The 19,284-nt window shown below is 40.0% G+C and overlaps 1 protein-coding gene across 1 annotated transcript in view; it reads right to left on the reverse strand.

Moving 5' to 3' along the window:
• Nucleotides 1-6,333: 6,333 nt before the first annotated feature.
• Nucleotides 6,334-19,284, reverse strand: part of lrrc8aa (leucine rich repeat containing 8 VRAC subunit Aa) — a 49,805-nt gene continuing 36,854 nt past the window's right edge. The window contains exons 4-8 of the mRNA XM_007256563.4: nt 18,555-19,163; nt 17,218-17,550; nt 15,144-15,314; nt 12,978-13,283; nt 6,334-7,478 (exon numbers count right to left, since the gene is read on the reverse strand). Of these exons, the coding sequence (XP_007256625.1) occupies nt 7,203-7,478; nt 12,978-13,283; nt 15,144-15,314; nt 17,218-17,550; nt 18,555-19,163 (1,695 nt within the window). The 3' untranslated portion in view covers nt 6,334-7,202. The remainder of the gene's footprint in view (nt 7,479-12,977; nt 13,284-15,143; nt 15,315-17,217; nt 17,551-18,554; nt 19,164-19,284) is intronic.

Consider the following 19,284-nt stretch of genomic DNA (forward strand, 5'->3'; position numbering starts at 1 on the left):
ACTGACCCACTGCCAAACCGGTCATGCTGAAGGATGTTGCAGGCAGCAGACCGCTCTCCACGGCGTCTCCAGACTCTGTCACGTCTGTCATGTGCTCAGTGTGAACCTGCTTTCATCTGTGAAGAGCACAAGGCGCCAGTGGCGAATTTGCCAATCCTGGTGTTCTCTGGCAAATGCCAAGCGTCCTGCACGGTGTTGGGCTGTGAGCACAACCCCCATCTGTGGACGTCGGGCCCTCATACCATCCTCATGGAGTCGGTTTCTAACCGTTTGTGCAGACACATGCACATTTGTGGCCTGCTGGAGGTCATTTTGCAGGGCTCTGGCAGTGCTCCTCCTGTTCCTTCTTGCACAAAGGCGGAGGTAGCGGTCCTGCTGCTGGGTTGTTGCCCTCCTACGGCCTCCTCCACGTCTCCTGGTGTACTGGCCTGTCCCCTGGTAGCGCCTCCAGCCTCTGGACACTACGCTGACAGACACAGCAAACCTTCTTGCCACAGCTCGCATTGATGTGCCATCCTGGATGAGCTGCACTACCTGAGCCACTTGTGTGGGTTGTAGAGTCCGTCTCATGCTACCACGAGTGTGAAAGCACCACCAACATTCAAAACTGACCAAAACATCAGCCAGACAGCATAGGTTCTGAGAAGTGGTCTGTGGTCCCCACCTGCAGAACCACTCCTTTATTGAGTGTGTCTTGCTAATTGCCAATAACTTCCACCTGTTGTCTATTCCATTTGCACAACAGCAGGTGAAATTGATTGTCAATCAGTGTTGCTTCCTAAGTGGACAGTTTAATTTCACAGAAGTTTGATTTACTTGGAGTTATATTGTGTTATTTGAGTGTTCCCTTTATTTTTTTGAGCAGTGTATATATATATATATATATATATATATATATATATATATATATATATAATTAGTATAATTTGAAATGATTATATAAAATGATGCTAGAACTGCTAGGCTACTCTAATATACAGGATACGGCACTGAATTATAAAAGTACCAATATAAATTTTAGAACATGTAGCTTTGTCCCAAAAGTATCTTTTTGAAATTACCTTATGGGATGAAAAAATATCGAGACATATATCGTATATCGCAATTCAGAAAAAAAAATCGAGATATAGTTTTTGATCCATATCGCCCACCCCTAACCTGCACTATTATTGTATATATTGAATGACTTTAATTGTCTTGTCAAGTTGTTGCAATTCTACTGGAGTAATGCAAGTTTGTATTATTCAGCAGTTATCAATGCCATTTTTGGCCATTTTATTTACTACCTAAACCCATCACTGAACCTACACACCTACTGGGTGTTTTATGGAAAAAGGATGATGGTAAAATGTGAGAAATATATGTTTTCTTTTGGGGAAATTTTACATAACCCTCTATTATTTTACTTCACTTGGAAAAAATAAGGGTCCTCCACTAAGTCATAATTACAAGACAATAACTAATAATTCTGAGGTAATAAATTGGAATTTTGAGATAATAAGTCATAATTATGAGAGACTAAGTCATAATTATGCCACAGTAAGTCATATTTATGAGATACTTAAGTCATAATTTTGAGACAACAACCCTAGACATAGTATCTCATAATTATGACTTACCAATTCATATTTATGACTTAGTGAAAGACCCTTATAAGACCCTTGTCTTAGATAACAATTTGGCATAACATCTTTTTGTGAAGGAGCTTTGTCTGGTTCTGTTTAAACAAATGGTTCAATATGGTGACTTTCTCTAGAATGTACCAGTTCACACTAAGTATCTTATCAATTTTATTTGACACAATTTGGGATACATCTCCAGCACAGCTACCACACAATCGTTGGTGTGTAAAAAGGGTGGTAATGTACTGTACGTGTAATGTACGCAAAAACACCCATTCACAAAGCACAAAGTTGTATTGTCAAGGTTAGCATAACTAGTTATCATTAGTTCACTATAGTAAGGTAGATAAGCCAAGTGGTTGTTTTGCTTGGCAGTTAAGAAATAGTTTGAACAGATTAAATGGATAAACCTGTTTTTTTTTTAAGTCTACATGGGTACATTTGTTAAACGTTCGGACTTGTATTACATTTCTTTAGCTCACTGAACAGCTAGGAGCTAAACTGTCCTCACTATTCAGTCTCTACAGTAAGTTATTCCTGTCATTGTCCTCTAGAGCAGTGTTTCTCAACCAGGGTGCCGCGGCACCCTGGGGTGCCGTCTGGCTTCATCGGGGGTGCCGTCAAAATATTGCGCCTCACGTGCATATTTCCTTTCCAGAGTCAGCTCGTGTCGGGGTGTGTCCCAATTCACAGGCAGCATACTCTGAAGGATGCGACCCACAGAGGCGGTGTATTACTGCGCAGCTGTGACGCAATCTGTCTTCTAATACAGCCTCTGAAGGATGCAGCCCTTAAATTGGGACACACTGTAAAGTTTTTGTCCCCCACGCGATGCACGCGCTATTTTATTTCATATTCCGCCAGCAACAACCCTCGTTCTCACCTGAAGTTCTGCGCCAGCACCCCCCCCGTTCTCACCTGAAGTACTGCGCCAGCACCGCCCCCCCCCCCCCCCCCCCGTTCTCACCTGAAGTACTCTGGGGTGCCGTGACATCTCGCATATATTTAAAGGGTGTCGTGATAGAAAAAAGGTTGAGAAACGCTGCTCTAGAGGGCAGACAGAGACCTCCATCCTGTAGATAAAGAATCAGAAACTTCTGACCTCATCAACTCAGCCTCATCATTTCCCATCAGAGAATATATACTGCCATCTTATGATTCACTCCACAGTCTGCTAGAAGATGACCTTTAGATGGCAAGAGATCAAGTCAGCATGAATATGGACTTTAGTAGCAGAACATGCCCAGCAATCATTGTTATAAGTTTCCAAGCCAAAAAAAAAAAAAAAATCAAGTGTTTGAAAAATACATACAGCTCTGGATAAAAATGAAGAGACCACTTCAGTTTCTGAATCAGTTTCTCTGATGTTGCTATTTATAGGTATATGTTTAAATAAAATGAACATTGTTGTTTTATTCTATAAACTACGGACAACATTCCTCCCAAATTCCAAATAAAAATATTGTCATTTAGAACATTTATTTGCAGAAAAGTTTAAGAAATGGCTGAAATAAAAAAGAGCTTTCAGTCTTCAAATAATGCAAAGAAAACAAGTTCATATTCATACAGTTTTAAGAGTTCAGAAATCAATATTTGGTGAAATAACTCAGTTATCATTTGGTTTAATCACAGTTTTCATGCATCTTGCATGTTTTCCTTATCCAGTCTTACACACTGCTTTTGAAAAACTTTATGTCACTTCTGGTGTAAAAATTCAAGCAGTTTAGCTTAGTTTGATGGCTTGTGATCATCCATTTTGCTCTTGATTATATTCCAGAGGTTTTCAATTTAGTAAAATCAAAGAAACTCATCATTTTTAAATGGTCTCGTTTTTTTTTTCAGAGCTTTATATTGTACCAGTCAAAGGTTTAGACACACCATCTTATTAAATGTTTTTTTTTTTTGCAGTGTAAATGAATACCAAACTCATCCAGACTACAAAGAAACATAAGGAATCATGTAGTAACTTAAAAGTGTTAAACAAGCCAGAATACTTAGGTAGGGAGCTGTTAACTTGCAGTTTCTGAGGATGGTAACTTCCTGTATGTTACAAGAGGTAACTCCAGTTTCATCATAACATATCTGATAGTCTTTACACCTGAATTTGAGAATAAGTTATTAAATTTCTGTTGGATTGATTGAACCAATGACTGAGGATTTTGATTCCCTTGGCTATCATGTGGAGGTTTGTGCGATCCTCCAAAGATATGCCTCCCCAGATCATCACTGACCCACCACCACAACTGACGCAAAACACTGTCTTGATGGCAGGCTATGGCATGGTTTCATTCTCTAGACTCTTTTATGAAGGCCAAATATTAGTTCAGGAATTGCTGCACAACAGAACAGTGCACCAGCACTACAAAACTCTGATTTGGATTTTGTTTCTAACAATTCTATAAGAAGTTCTCTCTAAAAGTTTTCATGGACTTCCAGACCTACACTGTTTAATCTTGCCAGATGCCAGAATTTATTAATTCAGCTACCAGAAAACACTTTACTGTATCATTTTTAGAGTTGTCTACAGTCAATAGAAATAAAAAAAGAAGAACAGGAGTTGGACAATGAAACTGAAACACCTGGTTTTAGACCACAATAATTTATTGTCCCGACGGACAGTTCTGGTGGAAACAGGAGATTTGAGGTGTAAATTGAATTCTGCATTTGGGCAGCCGTGGTTTTATGTTTTTTGGATACAATCCGGGTTAGCACCCTAACATCCCTTTCAGACAGCTTCCTCTTACAGCGTCCACAGTTAATCCTGTTGGATGTGGTTGGTCCTTCTTGGTGGTATGCTGACATTACCCTGGATACCGTGGCTCTTGATACATCACAAAGACTTGCTGTCTTGGTCACAGATGCACCAGCAAGACGTGCACCAACAATTTGTCCTCTTGGTATGTCACCCATAATGTTGTGTGCATTGCAATATTTTGAGAAAAACTGTGCTCTTACCCTGCTAACTGAACCTGCACACTCTGCTCTTACTGGTACAATGTGCATTTAATGAAGATTGGCCATCAGGCTGCTCCAATTTAGCCATGAAACCTTCCACACTAAAATGACAGGTGTTTCAGTTTCATTGTCCAACCCCTGTAAACACAGAAGTAAATAACAGGTTTAATAACTCTGAAGCGATATTAGGTTCAAGGAGTGTGGAGAACTAATAATAATAATAGTAATTCATAAAAAAAATATATATATATGTTCTTCAAAAGGAGAAAGTCTGAAAGACTGAACAAGCTGCCCTCTGTCTCAAACCACACTCAGAACGTGCAAGAGAGAAAGAGAGAGGGGTTATGAATGGATCTCTTTAACACACAGTAAGTCTGTCGCTCATACAGACCAGGAACAGAAATCAAACAGGCCGTCTGCCTCCAGCACACACAGCCCTCTGTTCCCCTCACTGCACTGCACAGAGTACTGGGAGGGTCCTGTTTTGAGAAAGTACTCCATTTTTCCAGTGTAAGCTTGGGAGTGCATGTTTATGTTTCATTTAACGTTGTGAGAGCTGCTTTTTGTAAGAGTGAAATTTCGTCACTCACTTTGTTCATATTTATTAATTAAAAAAGTATTTTTAATTCTTATGAATTAATTGTTTTTCTTGTTTTTCTTTTATGCTAAATAGTGTAACATACACTATACTGCTAGAAGTTTCCACTCACCTGCATTTTGTTTGGTAAAATAAGGCTTGGATGCAGCTGCTTGATCAAGGAAACCCATTTCATGAATCTCTCTATGTTCTACTGTTCTTGAGCTAATCTCAAAGCCACATGACGTTTGGAGGTCTGTAGTGATGGACTGCAGTAGGTTGAAGACCTTTCTCTGCACACTGTGCATCTCAGCCTCCGTTGACCCTGCTCATTTTTTTTTACTTCAAAGTTCTCAGCATATTTTTTTTCATTCATTTTAAAATGTCTAGTTGTGGTCTCTAGTATGAATAAATGACAGGTGAACTGTTTTTGTGAAAAGAAGTGCTCCGGTGATCCAGAATAACCCTGCTTTACTCCAGGAGGAGTGGGTGGGGGAACCGGGTTGATTTTTACTTTTAACTAGTGTGGATAGAACTGTTTTAAACATACACCTACTTATCTCAATTGTACTTTGTTGGTGGTGTTCCATAGACAAATTCTAACAATTTGTTCCTTAGCTCTGAATTACTGGGTAAAGCATATAACACTGATGTGATATTTGCACAAATAACACAGGAACAAACTGCCATGCTGTCCCTAGCGCTGTAAGCTCCTGTCTGACGAGACGTGTCGCTGCCTGGCTTCGGTTCTGTCTGTGGGCGGTCGCAAGCCTAGGTGGGCGAGGCCATAAATACTAATTCACGGGTTGATGTAGACACAGTGCTTGTCCTGATCGACTCGTTTTTCTAAATATTTTCTTTTTCTAGATGCTGTAGACAATGAAGGTTACGGAAGAGTTTCATGTGCAGCATCATATACAACTAATATGATGTGTTTCACAAAGAACAAAAAAAATGGATTTTAGTGGAAGGACACCTTCAACAGAGCAAGTTGCTTCAACTTTGTTATAATTGCAATCCATATAATATGACTAAAAATACAATAACCTTTGCATAGTTTTTTAGTGAAAATACTCAAACCTTAACAAAATGAAATAAAAACATAGCCCTAGTTGCAAATTTTGATGACTATAATGTATTTGATGATCATTAATTTTTAAATAAACACAGAGGCGAGAATCATCTCCCAAAGTTTTTTATTTCCATATCTGTTAAGTGTCATGTTACACAGTCCCTGGGACGACAAAAACAAACTTCTCAAACTAAAAATAAATCATAATCTGTTAATAAAAAACAGTTAACGCACGTCTTATGCAAATCCATACCAGTTTGCATTTGTCCACATCAGTTTTTTTTCTTTTTCTATTTTGTTGCAAAAACGTTATAAAACCATAATCAGAAATGTTCAGTTCGATTTCAGGCATTCGGCTCCTAAGAGTTAAGGCCATATTAGAGCGTAGGCACGTTGCCACGATGATGGTCTTTTTACACAACAGCGTTGCATCATAACATTCCCTTTATTATTGGCAACCATTCGGTCCACAAACATCTTAAAAAAAAAAAGGAATAATAAAAAAAAGCATAAAACAAAATGCTAAAAGTCCTTCGCTGCTCAGAGAAGTGTTCTGTATAAAGATTTTAGTTTTTTTTGTTAGGTTTGTTCGTAGAGATTGTGATGTGTTTATGTGGCACGTTGTAGGAGAACATTCAGCTTGTTGGTGGTGGTCTGTTAGGCCAGTCAGCTTTGGGGGTCTGTAGATATAGTGTGTACAATTTAGCTTTTAAATTGTATGTAGAATGTTTGTTCGCTGATGGCCAGTGGCACTGTGTGTGTGTGTTGCACTGTCTGTGTTTGTTCTCCACCCTCCTTTCTTAATTCTTTTTGTTGTTGGGTTTAGACAAGGATCAACCTTGTTCTTTCTCTTCAGTTAAAACAAAACCAAATGAAATCAATAAAAAATACTATAAAAAAAAAATAATAATAAAAATAAGTAAAGAGTCCCTCCTGCTTCCAGTCTTCTCTCGGCCCCAGTTTCCTCCAGGCTCTCTCAGGCTTGTTCCTTATCTGCTCTCCACAGCTGCTCCTTCACCTCAGTGGGGAGGGTTTTGAACAGGTCTTCCTCCACCACCAGGCCTGAGCGCTTCAGCAGCCGGCACTCAGCCAGCTCCACAGGTAAGCCCTCCAGCCGGTTACCCCGCAGCTCCAGCTGGGTCAGACCAGTCAGCTCGCCGAAACGGGACGGCAGAGTGGTCAGGCAGTTGTTTCCCAAGTTCAGGGTCCGCAGCTTCTTACACTGGAACAACTCGGGCGGTAGAGTCTCAATCTAAGACAGAAAAAGAGAAAAAAAAGAGATTCATTTAATTTATTATACAACACCCCTTTAACTACAGAGAAAAAAAATGTTGGTTTGAGAAGCTTTGAGATTTGTAGAGCTTGAATTACAATGTTGAAAACCAATTACTGAATACTAGAGCTGTAGGATAATATTGGTATAGTATTATAATCACAATATGTTGTTTTATAATAATGTACGGATTCTTTTATTTTATTACGTTACATGTAAAGATCAGTGTAAATCCTGCCAAAAATAAAACTGAAAAAATTAATATGCAAATACCATTTTGCGCATCATTCTCCCTATAATGCGTTAAAATATTATGACAAAATTAAATATGAATTGAATCACTTCATTTGCAATTTAATTTTTCACTTGAGCTCGGGTCAAATGTGACAAAAATAAAATGAAACTTAAAAAGGCTTTTTGCCATTTCTTTTTCATTACCATACGGGTATTTCACAGTCATACATAAAATGAAAAAGCTAATTGTGAAAAGAAAAATAGAAGCTTCACTTTGGCCTTGCCTCTTGATGAACTGCATAGTAAATGTCAAAACTAAAATCAAAATGTAATAGTAACATTTTTATTTATTTTTCCATGCAATGGGCTGCATGAATGACAGAATTAAATCGGAAAAATCAGTAGCAAAGTGTGATTCAATGTTTTTTTGTCGTGGACGGTGCTTTAATGCAAACACAAATAAAGATTAGCGCTGGTGAATTATCTTTTATTTCTTAGTCGGCAGGGCTACAACTACACAACCTTCCGCAAGGGCATGGCACTGGGGTATTATAGTGGTTTTCAGATGGATGGGACGTTGCATTTCCGAAATTGTGTGGTGATTCATCATTTCTTGATCCACAGTGTGGATAACCTCAGTGGAATACATCGTACATGGCACTACCACCCACAGCGCAGACACTGTCGTGACTGTTTGCGTAGACGGTTCCAGCCAGATGCCACCAGACATCACCAGTCACTCTGGCAGAAATTGTAACAACATTCAGTGCAGGAGGCTCCACACACATATCTCACAGGCAAGTGGATCCTTTAGCTTCCATGGGATCAAATACTAGTTCTCGAAGCATCACATGTCCGTGTGTATATGCACTGTTTGTTGTGAAGGTGTTTCGACTGCAGGCAGGTTCAGCTAAAAACAAAACTTTAGCCAGTCAGTTTCTGCGCAAACAGCACAATTACACAACTCATTTAGGCTGTAATTTACTAATGATGAAAGCAAGGGAAGAGAGTGAGTGTGTGTGTGTGTGTGTGTGTATATACACATTTTAAGCGTGCTTCGCACAGAGTGAGGCCTTGTAAACATGCTATTTACAGAAACAAACCACACACATGCATCAGCCACAACCACCCACCAATCCAACCCACCTCCAACAGAACCACTCAAACTCAAAACATATGATAGCAACACACACACACACACACACAGGTGTTTTCTTATGCGTGTGGTCCTTGATTTTGCTTTACATGTCCTGAATCTGTGTTTGGTTTGGGCTCTCCAGGTGTTAAGCAGTTAGCATGGCTTCACATTGCAGCGGCTTTATGTTTTACTACATTATCTTCAGGTGTGGTCACCAGAGGACGTGAGCTTCATCTATACCAAGCCCCTAAATACAAGCATTGAAAGAAGGAATCAAAGACCTGTATTTTTCTCTGCTAATGGAGCACTGAGCTTTCTGTTTACTATAAACATGCAAAAGTTAGCTTACTGCATGTCTTTCTTTATTCTGGGATTTAACATGACAACATAACATATATAGCTGCCATTTTGAGGAGTAAATCAGCAATTGGCTAGACAGCTAGCTTGTTAGCAGTAGTTAGCAGCTAGTAGCAACATAACGTGCACAGTATTGAATGTAAAACTTAGCTTATTTATGCAGTCCCCTCTAATTTTAGCAAAGGGTATTTTAAAAATGATCTTATGTTTGAATAGAATCCCTTCTATTTTGTTAGCTTAGCTTAGCATAGCTAACAAAATAGTGCTGTTCCACCAATATAAAACAGTTTAAATAAGCAACAAATTCCTGCTTAAACCAAGTTTATATCTTTTAATCTCACATTTTCTCAGAGTTTGGGGGCTGTGTGGTTTTCAGGGCACTCTGTTAAACTGGTAAATAACCTCTTAGCGGTGAAGATTATAGCTAGCTAAGGCAAATAAATATCCATATGGCTAGCTGTTTTAATAAAAAGCAGATATGCTATTTGAGCTCACAACTGGTGGAATTTTTACTGTTGGAATGGGTGCTCATGTGTTAGCCAGGTAGCTAGCTAGGTTTTTCTGTTGATTTAAGTTGCCTTGTGTTCCATCAAATTGTATAAATGAACCAAAGAAGAACACAATGACAAAAGAGACATGAAAACAATAAAACTGAGACACCAAGTAGCACATATCAGTTGGTAGAACTAAATACAATACGTCAGTTAGGCTTAGTTAAACTAAGCTAAAACTGGCTAAGTTGCTAATGCTATGTAAATCTGGTGCTTTTTGGCTAGTCATAATGATCAAGATAACAGAAGATTCCTATGAACACCCATTTCATCGACTGTACTGAAGTAACAGTTTTATGGTAGATTATAATTGTAGCCGTCCATTGGCAATTTTATCCACCCATTGGCATAACCAGAAATTCGGTCCCAAATATGGCAGGCACAATATAAAATCATGTGACTGAAACCCTAGAAAAGGTAAAATTGCTGAATGGTAACCTTCAGAATTTTCTGTAATGTGTCCACTCATCAGAGGTTGTAATTAAAACTATTTGCAGCTGGGGTAGTCTCAGAAGCAACCACCATAAGATGGAGATCTTAAACAGGTGAGGTTGTGCTTAGAACTAGTCAAAGTCAGTTGGTTGGGTCAAAAATAACACAGTGGTGATTAGAACCAATCACAGCTAGGGGTTAGTCCCACAAATGAGGTTGGGATTAAAACCAATCCCTGTCTGAGTGTGGCCAGGCGAAAAAATTAAGGTGCTGCTTAAAACTAGTAACTAGTTAAGGGGGTCAGATGAAAGTCTTGGGAAAACTGAAGTTTTTTTTTTTTTAGAACCAGTTGCAATCTGGAGGTGGTCTCTAAAAAAATGATGTGGTGGTTAGAACTAATCACACTAAGGGGGTGGTCTTGGAATAAACATGAGGTGGTGCTTAGAAGAAGCTGTGATCAGAAATAATTGCAGTCAGGGGAAGATCTAACACTAACTACGGTTGTGATTAGAACCAATCACAATCACAGGCTGGTCAACACAGTGACCAAATCTAATTACACCCCGGGAGTGATATCTAAAAAAAACACGATGATCAGAAGATTAGAACCAACTGCAATAAAGGACGAAGTCTCACAACAAACAAGAAACCAAACACAGTCAGAATGAGAGGCCCCAAAACTATCAGGCTGTGATTCGAATTAATTGCAGTCAAGGGCAGGGGCAGCAGCCTCAGACCATCCAATATATAAAGAAGACTCTTGACAGTGACGGGTGGAACAATAAAATGTGCTGATTAAAATCAAACACAGTTAGTGGGACATTTCAGAACAAATAAGGTGATAATTATATCAATTACATTCAAGGGTGGTCTTCACTTTAAACGGGGCAGTAATTAGAATCAATCACAGTCAGGGGGTTAAAGGTAAAATAAAATCAGACTGCAGATCAGACCCAGCTGTAACTGTGGACTCAGAGACACTGGCGTGAGAATTCTGATGCCACCAACTGTAGCTATAAATATATCTGAAGCAGCTACATTACAAACAGCATTCCTCACTAAATATCTTCTGATTAACACACCCGGCAGAGGAAATTACACACAAACACACACACAAGCACACACACACACAAGCACACACACACACAAGCACACACACACACAAGCACACACACACACAAGCACACACACACACAAGCACACACACACACACAAGCACACACACACACAAGCACACACACACACAAGCACACACACACAAGCACACACACACAAGCACACACACACAAGCACACACACACAGATAATTCTGATAAGCACTAGTTGATTCTTTGAGCTGGCTTTGGCTATATACAGTACCACATACCACTGTCATTTATAAAGAACCCTCCAAAAAAAAAAAAACATTCTCAAAAGTCTACATGCTGACAAAACTGAAAGGGATGCAAGAAAAAGAAAGAAATGAAATCTGTTGAGTAACAAGCCACCCTATTACATGCTATAGTCAGAGCCACCGTCCACTTCCCCAACCGACTTCCACTCCACAACACAGAGCTGCCGGCACAGGTTGATGCAGAATGGTGGTTTAAACAGGATTAAAAACAGCTCACAGTTTCCCATTTGGGAAAGAATCCTTGTTATAATTATTCAGGGGGAAAAGAATTTGACCTTTAAACATTTTGTGGTGAGCACAGATGTTTGTGTATCCCCACATCACCCACTTGTTTTAAAGGGAGGGGCAAAGGAAGCGGTTAAGTGCCTGCGTTGCTTGATTAGAACCAGTCCATTGGCTCATTAGCTGGAGTCAGAGCTTAGAACTGATTAGAGATCTAGAGCTCACCTAGGATCAGTCTTAAGTCCTAATCTGTCCATGTTCACCATACCTTAAATTTACTCAATGTTCTTCATGTACATAAACACAATGTAGTTCTTTCCAGTCCCAAAACCAACTCCAGAGCGGTTTGTTTGTGGTGAGAACATGATCCGACCTCAATCTGACCCAACTAATAAATGTACTTTTCATGTTTGAGCTAAACAGCTGTTCAGGTGCAGTTAAACCTGATTTATTGCTATCCATACTGATTCACACCAAGTTGTAACTGCACTGAACTGAACTTGCACTGTAATACGGCCTTTCCTTCTATATTTAATTTCATACTCTGCCCAAGGCAGGTCTGGCCAATAAGCAGAGAGCATGTTCACAATGTTTTTTTGTGAGGCATTTTGTTGCACTTGAAATTTACCAAACCAATCCTTTGGAAAACACAAAGTTTACAAGCTTATTAACTGATTCGGACCAAAGAAACACCCTTAAATGTCTTTCTTGCAGAAGTATTTCAAAACAATTCTTATATACGTGGTGTAAGTGTTGGATCTTATATTGGGATATTGACAATTTGATCTTCAGTAATTCAAATTTCACAATTTGGCTAGAATTTAAAGAAAAGTCATTTTTCTTGTGGAATAATCTCATATAATTTCATTATTATGTTCTTAATGTTTATGACTTAGTATATGAAAAAAAGCTTTACAAAATTTACAGTATTTTACACACACCCAATGTAGTATCCTAAAATAATTTTGACTTTTCTGATTTTACAGGCATTTAAAATGACTTATTTTCTTAATTTTGATTAAGATTTAGTATAAGAAAATAAATGCTTTCCTGAAATTCAATGAAATCTGATCTGAATATTTTATTTTCTTAAGAATAAATGAGCAGGTGCCCTAGTGTATAACAAACAAAAACAACAAGTGCATGCTCACCCTGTTCGCTGTAACAGCAAAGTACTGCAGGTTCTGCAGGAGTCCTATGTCAGGGTGGATGCTGGTCAGGTTGTTGTGGCTGAGATCCAGGAAGCGTAGCTTGCGGCAGAAGAACAGCTGGCTGGGGATCTTGTCGATTTTGTTGCGGTTCAAGTAGAGGCGCTCCATGTTGGTGAGCGTGCCTATCTGAATGGGGATGTAGGCGATTTGATTGTACCACAGCTTCAGACACACCAGCCGGTGAAGGTGCTGGAAGCTGATGATCTCCTCGATGGTCTTTAGATTGTTGTCCTTCAGATCAATCTCCTACAAAGACAGAGCAGAACAAAAAATAATTTAGCCGCTAATATAACTTGATCAAACCAGCTGTGATCAGCTAGTTTAGCTAGGTTGGGTAAACAGTGAAGCAACAGTGAGGCAGGGCCTGTTGGCTGTGCTTTTCTTTTTAACGTTAAAGGAGAACTCTGGTGTGAAGTTGACTTTTGATGTAGTAAAACATGATAAAGAGTCCTAACCTTTGTTGAGTAGCCCACCTCCACTCTCCTGCAGCTTTCTGAGATCCAGCAATTTTGTGCAGTTTGTCCAAACCGGCTAGAATGGGATTAACAGGGCATAATTTTACCCTGCAGATAAATTGCTTTTCATACTGTTATCCAAACTCGAAGTAGCTCCACACCTCATTGGTAGAATCTGGAGGGCCCTGACATTTAAAACGAGGCATTAAGAACTAGGGGTGGCACGAGATCTCGCGAGATTAAAACGTGACGATATTTCTCGTCAAGCGGGATCTGGCAACACAGTAGCGACTGCAGCGAGTGTGATGGCAGAGCAGTGAGAGCAGCTCTCAGCAGAAGAGGAAAATTCGGGCATTTGCATAGAAGATGCTTCTGCTACTTTTAAGTTGTGTGTCTGGCTGCATTTTGGCTCCAGTGGAAACAATAAACGGTAACAGAGTGACCAACAAGACACAAACCATATGCAAATACTGTAAATAAATCCTACACGTGACTGTTTCATAGGCAGTTGTACTAATCCCTTAGCTCTGTACTGTCTCTGTTTGCACTTCAAGCATAGTCTTAATATGGTTTAGGAGAAAAAAAACACAAACCATAGACTTAATATGACTGATTGTGGTTTGCGCTTATTGTTTGCACTATATAAGACGTAGAAAACTTTAATTTTTATTTCTTATTCTTATTCTTATTTAAATTTCTTATAGAATCAATGTGTGAGAGAAACCAGTCTGTTAAGTTTGCGTTATATGATTTTGTCAAATAAAACTCAAGCCATTTTTCATTTTTTACGTTTTCTTAAAAATGTTATTTTTAAATCTCGTCTCGTTCTCGTGAACCCAGTATCGTGTCTCGTCTCGTCTTGTGATATTAGTGTCTCGTCACACCCCTATTAAGAACTTTAAAAGTGCACAAGAAGCTTTTTAAAAAACACTTTTTACAACCCGTAGCATTAGCTACATCTCCAGGCACTGCCTTTTTAAAGTAAAGCCATGATCAGTACAGTGACGAACACGTAATGTTGACGGAAGTACATGCTGTGTACATGAAGACGTGGCCTGTATGTGTGATGAGCTTGGACTGCAGCTTCAGCTGGCATAACAGAGGAGAAGGCGAAGGGAAAAGAAGACAATGTTTTTGCGTTTGTACGTTTCCAGGCTGCAAGATTACGTGTTCGTCATTCTACAGATCATGACTTTACTTTAAGTTGCCGGCGCCCAGAGATGTAGCTAACACAACGGGTTGTAAACAGTGTTTTTATTAAGCTTCTTCTGCACTTTTAAAGTTATTAATGCCGTTTATTAATCGTTTTAAATGTCAGGGCTTTCTGAATTATACCAATAAGGTGTGAAGCTACTTTGAGCCTGGATAAAAGTGTAAAAAGCAATTTATCTCCAGGAGTAAAATATGCCCCATTAAAACCCATTCTAGCCTGTTTGGACAAGCTGCACTAAATTGCTCAGAAAGCTGCGGGAAAAGGGAAGTGGGCTATTCAACAAAGGTTAGTGCTCTTTTCATGTTTTACTACACCAAAAGTCAATTTCACACCAGAGTTCTTATTTAATGTTGGGGATTCCAGTAGCCCATGTTGAAAAAGGGCTAACTGGGCTTAATTAAGGGTGGGGTGGGGTGAGGTGGGGTGGGGTGGGGTTACCTGTAGGTTGTGGAGGCTGAAGATGGAGTGTGGGATGCGCTCCAGGTCACAGCGCACCAGCTCCAGCTCCGTCAGGTTCACCATCTTCTTTAGACTGTTGAGCACCATCAGCTTGGTGCCCTCGTTATTGATGGAGAGCTTCTGCAGGTGAACACCCACGTCTGTCACCACCTGCAGAGGAGGAGATTTATTATGTTAGCGCATCATAGGAATACAGAAAGAACATCACAGAGGGCTCCTTACAACACCTGAGCCGACTGTGCGAGTGTCATTTCAAAAATGATTGCATCACTGAATGCTTCCTACATGTCGTATATATGTGAAGTGTTTTGTATAATTTTTTTTTATTATTTTGTACATTGTATATTAACACTAAAAACATCAAAACTATGAAGGAAAGAATATGCAATTGTGAAGTAAACAAAAAAGTTTTAAGCCAAAATATGTTTATTACTTTAGATTCTTCAATAAAGCATCTTTGGTTTTGATGCCAACTTTGCCCACTATTGGCATTTTTCTCTCAGTCGACTTCATGAAGTAGAACCTGAAATGGTTCTCCAGCTGGAAGCACAGTATGTTTTACCTACGCGTAAACATTTGAGTGAAGTGGCCATTTTAAACCTGTATAGAGACGTGAAGCACGGTGTCGCAATAAACTACATTAAATGATATATATATATATATAAAAAAAGAATGTAACTGTTGTGTTAAATGTATTCATAATATAAAACATTAATAATTTAATAATGGAAGTCTGTGTGTTCTTTGTATAATTACAACATTTATTTTTGTAACTGAAACTTCCCTAAATTAATCGATATTGAATTGGAAAACACAGACATTATAAGGGCATTATAATAATTATAGATTCCAAACCTATATAGAGATGTGAAGCTCTGTGTCGCAATAAACTACATTAAATTCTACTTTAAAAAAGAATGTAACTGTTGTGTTAAAAGTCATAATATAAACACTAATAATTTATTATGGAAGTCTGAGTGTTCCTTGTATAATTACAACATTTCAAATTCAATTTTTATTTTTTTTTTGGTAACTGAAACTTCCCTAAAATGATCGATACTGAATCGGAAAATACTGACATTAGAAGTGCATTATAGATCATATAAGATCCTGCATATTCTGTAGTGTATAAAAGGCTGACAAAATTTGTGTGTCATATGAACATTGTATATCATTACAGAGCACCTGGCTTTACTTTCTGTATTGTACTATAGTCTGTCAAAATGAGAATGTGGCTACTATGGGCATTATAATGCATTATACATTTCCCCCCCTATGTTTCCTATAGTGGATTACAGCCAGTCAGAATGACTATTTCAAACATATAAACATTATAGAGCACAATAGTGCACCTTCTACACTTTCTATAGTTTGTTGTAGTCTGTCAGAATCAATATGTGGATTATATGAGCATTATATAACATTACATGAAGTGAATAGGGCTTTGTATATGTATTATAGTCTAGAACAGTGTTTCTCAACCAGGGTGCCGCGGCACCCTGGGGTGCCGTCTGGCTTCATCGGGGGTGCCGTCAAAATATTGCGCCTCACGTGCATATTTCCTTTCCAGAGTCAGCTCGTGTCGGGGTGTGTCCCAATTCACAGGCAGCATACTCTGAAGGATGCGACCCACAGAGGCGGCGTATTACTGCGCAGCTGTGACGCAATCTGTCTTCTAATACAGCCTCTGAAGGATGCAGCCCTTAAATTGGGACACACTGTAAAGTTTTTGTCCCCCACGCGATGCACGCGCTATTTTATTTCATAATCCGCCAGCAACAACCCTCGTTCTCACCTGAAGTTCTGCGCCAGCACCCCCCCCACCCCCCCCCCCCCCCGTTCTCACCTGAAGTACTGCGCCAGCAACGCCCCCCCCCCCCCCCCTTTCTTACCTGAAGTACTGCGCCAACACATCCCCCCCCCCCCGTAAACTGGGGTGCCGTGACATCTCGCATATATTTAAAGGGTGTCGTGATAGAAAAAAGGTTCAGAAACGATGGTCTAGAAGATCATATGAAAATAAGAACATTAACTAAATCGATTAATCCCTGACCTGAGGCAGCTTGGTCAGATTGCTCTTGAGCCTCAGCACTTTGAGCCTCTTCAGTTCTCGCAGGCCGTCGATGACGATGTAGCGGTTGTTGTCGGCGCTCAGGTTGCCAGTGAGGTGAAGCTCGCTCAGGTTCTTCAGGCTGTAGATCCACAGCGGGATCTCTTTAATGTCTGTGAATTTTATGTGGAGTGATTTAAGGTTCTCTTTCAAGAAGGCCAGGGCTGGGGCCTCGATTTTAGCCGGAGTGTGGTACAGCCACATCTCTCGCAGATTGGACAACTGGGCGATGATTGGCGGGATGGTGACGTCTGGGATCAGCTCCAACTTCAGCACCTGAGGGACAAATGGAAAACTAGGTTAAAGTGGGGCTGTAAATAAACCCTACAAACCACAACTTGAACCCTACGCTTAACCATGATCTTAATTGTACAATACTCAGCCTAAATCAACCTCCATCAGCCTGTGACCTAGTCTTAGAGTGTCTGTAAAAAAAGAAATCCACCGGAGATCCTATGTAAAACCTATGTAAACACACAGAGGTGGGTCGTCCAGGTCCAGAAATTAAAAATCCACCCCAGGGTGGATTTTTACTCTTAAATAGTGTGAACAAAACTGATTTAAACAGGCACACCTACCTAGCTCATCTGTACTTCCATAGACAAATTCTAACCATAGCTCCGAATTACTGGGCAAAGCATTTAAGACTAATATGTTATTTGCACAAATAAAATTTTCTTTTACTATCTACACAACTCTAACCATAAATGTAACCCTATTAACCTCAACCTTGACACTAATAAGCAAACCCATAGCATTTTAGGATCACACACACAAACACACCAACAGACACATCACCACTGGAACCATGCTACTACAGTGACATTATCTCCACTGGGCGCCAATCAAACGTAAGTGCTTTCTCTCTCAAAACTCCATTACGGGCTGAACTTCTCATGGAGCAGGAAATTAATTTAAGTGGTTTTACTGAATCAGCCCCTGAATCTGACAGAAATAAAGGAGGGCTGTATATACCCATCCATCTTGTTTTGTTTAATGGATCTTCCGCTGAAGCTGAAGAAATATTACGCTCATGCGGTATGAATTATTTTACATATGAGCTAAAAAAAAAGGTGCACATAAACATCTGAGCTTTGAAAAACAAATTGCTTCTAAGGTTTCGGATTTTTTATCTTCCTCTGCATAATGGGTAATTATTTTCTGCTTTCTACCTTTTATCTTTGAGCCTAACGCATCTAAAAACACTAGGGGGTCAAAAGTAATCCAAATGAAATCCAAATATATCATTTGAGCAGCACAACACTGTAGCGTAAACTCACCTCGAGCTCCAGCAGGTCGAAGACGGTGTCGGGAATGCCGCTCAGCATGAAGAGATGAAGCTCCAGCTTCTCCTGTGAGTTCTTGGTGATCCGTTGGCGCAGTTTCTCCAGAGTCCACTCGTTGTTGAGGTTGAGCTGCCTCAGTTTGTTCTCGCTGACCTCGGACAGGAAGACGGCGAAGCGCTTGGAGTAGAGCGGGTCGTACTGGTCGATCATGTGCAGCATGAAGGCGAAGTCGTTCTTGACGTCCGGGATGTCGCTGTAGCTGCTCTCCTCGCGGATGGACTCGAACGAGTAGAGCTTGAGCGAGCGGCCCAGCATCCAGCACAGCGTGTACATGCAGATGAGGCCGTAGACGATGACCAGCGAGATGTAGAACCAGGCCAGGATCTTGAAGAGCGTGGCCAGCGGGTGGGCGCAGTAGTACATCCTGTAACCCGTTAGGCGCTCGATGTCCACCTGGCACTTGACGTTGAAGCTGATGAACTGCACGTAGTAGGCTGTGTAGCTGATGATGAGGATGAACTTGATGACCTTGATGATGGTCTGGCGAATGTAGAGGCGGTAAACGATGTCGCCCTCTTCCACGTGGATGCGGAACTTCTTGACCTGGTGGAGCAAAACAAGAAATGAAAGCGTATTAAGTGTATTAAGAAGAACCTGGTGATGTGCTACAGATCATAATACAGAAGTTAGAAGTCACTAAATATAAATTGAAACTAACTAAATA

Source organism: Astyanax mexicanus, chromosome 17 (assembly GCF_023375975.1).
Source record: "Astyanax mexicanus isolate ESR-SI-001 chromosome 17, AstMex3_surface, whole genome shotgun sequence".
Classification (NCBI taxonomy): domain Eukaryota; kingdom Metazoa; phylum Chordata; class Actinopteri; order Characiformes; family Acestrorhamphidae; genus Astyanax; species Astyanax mexicanus.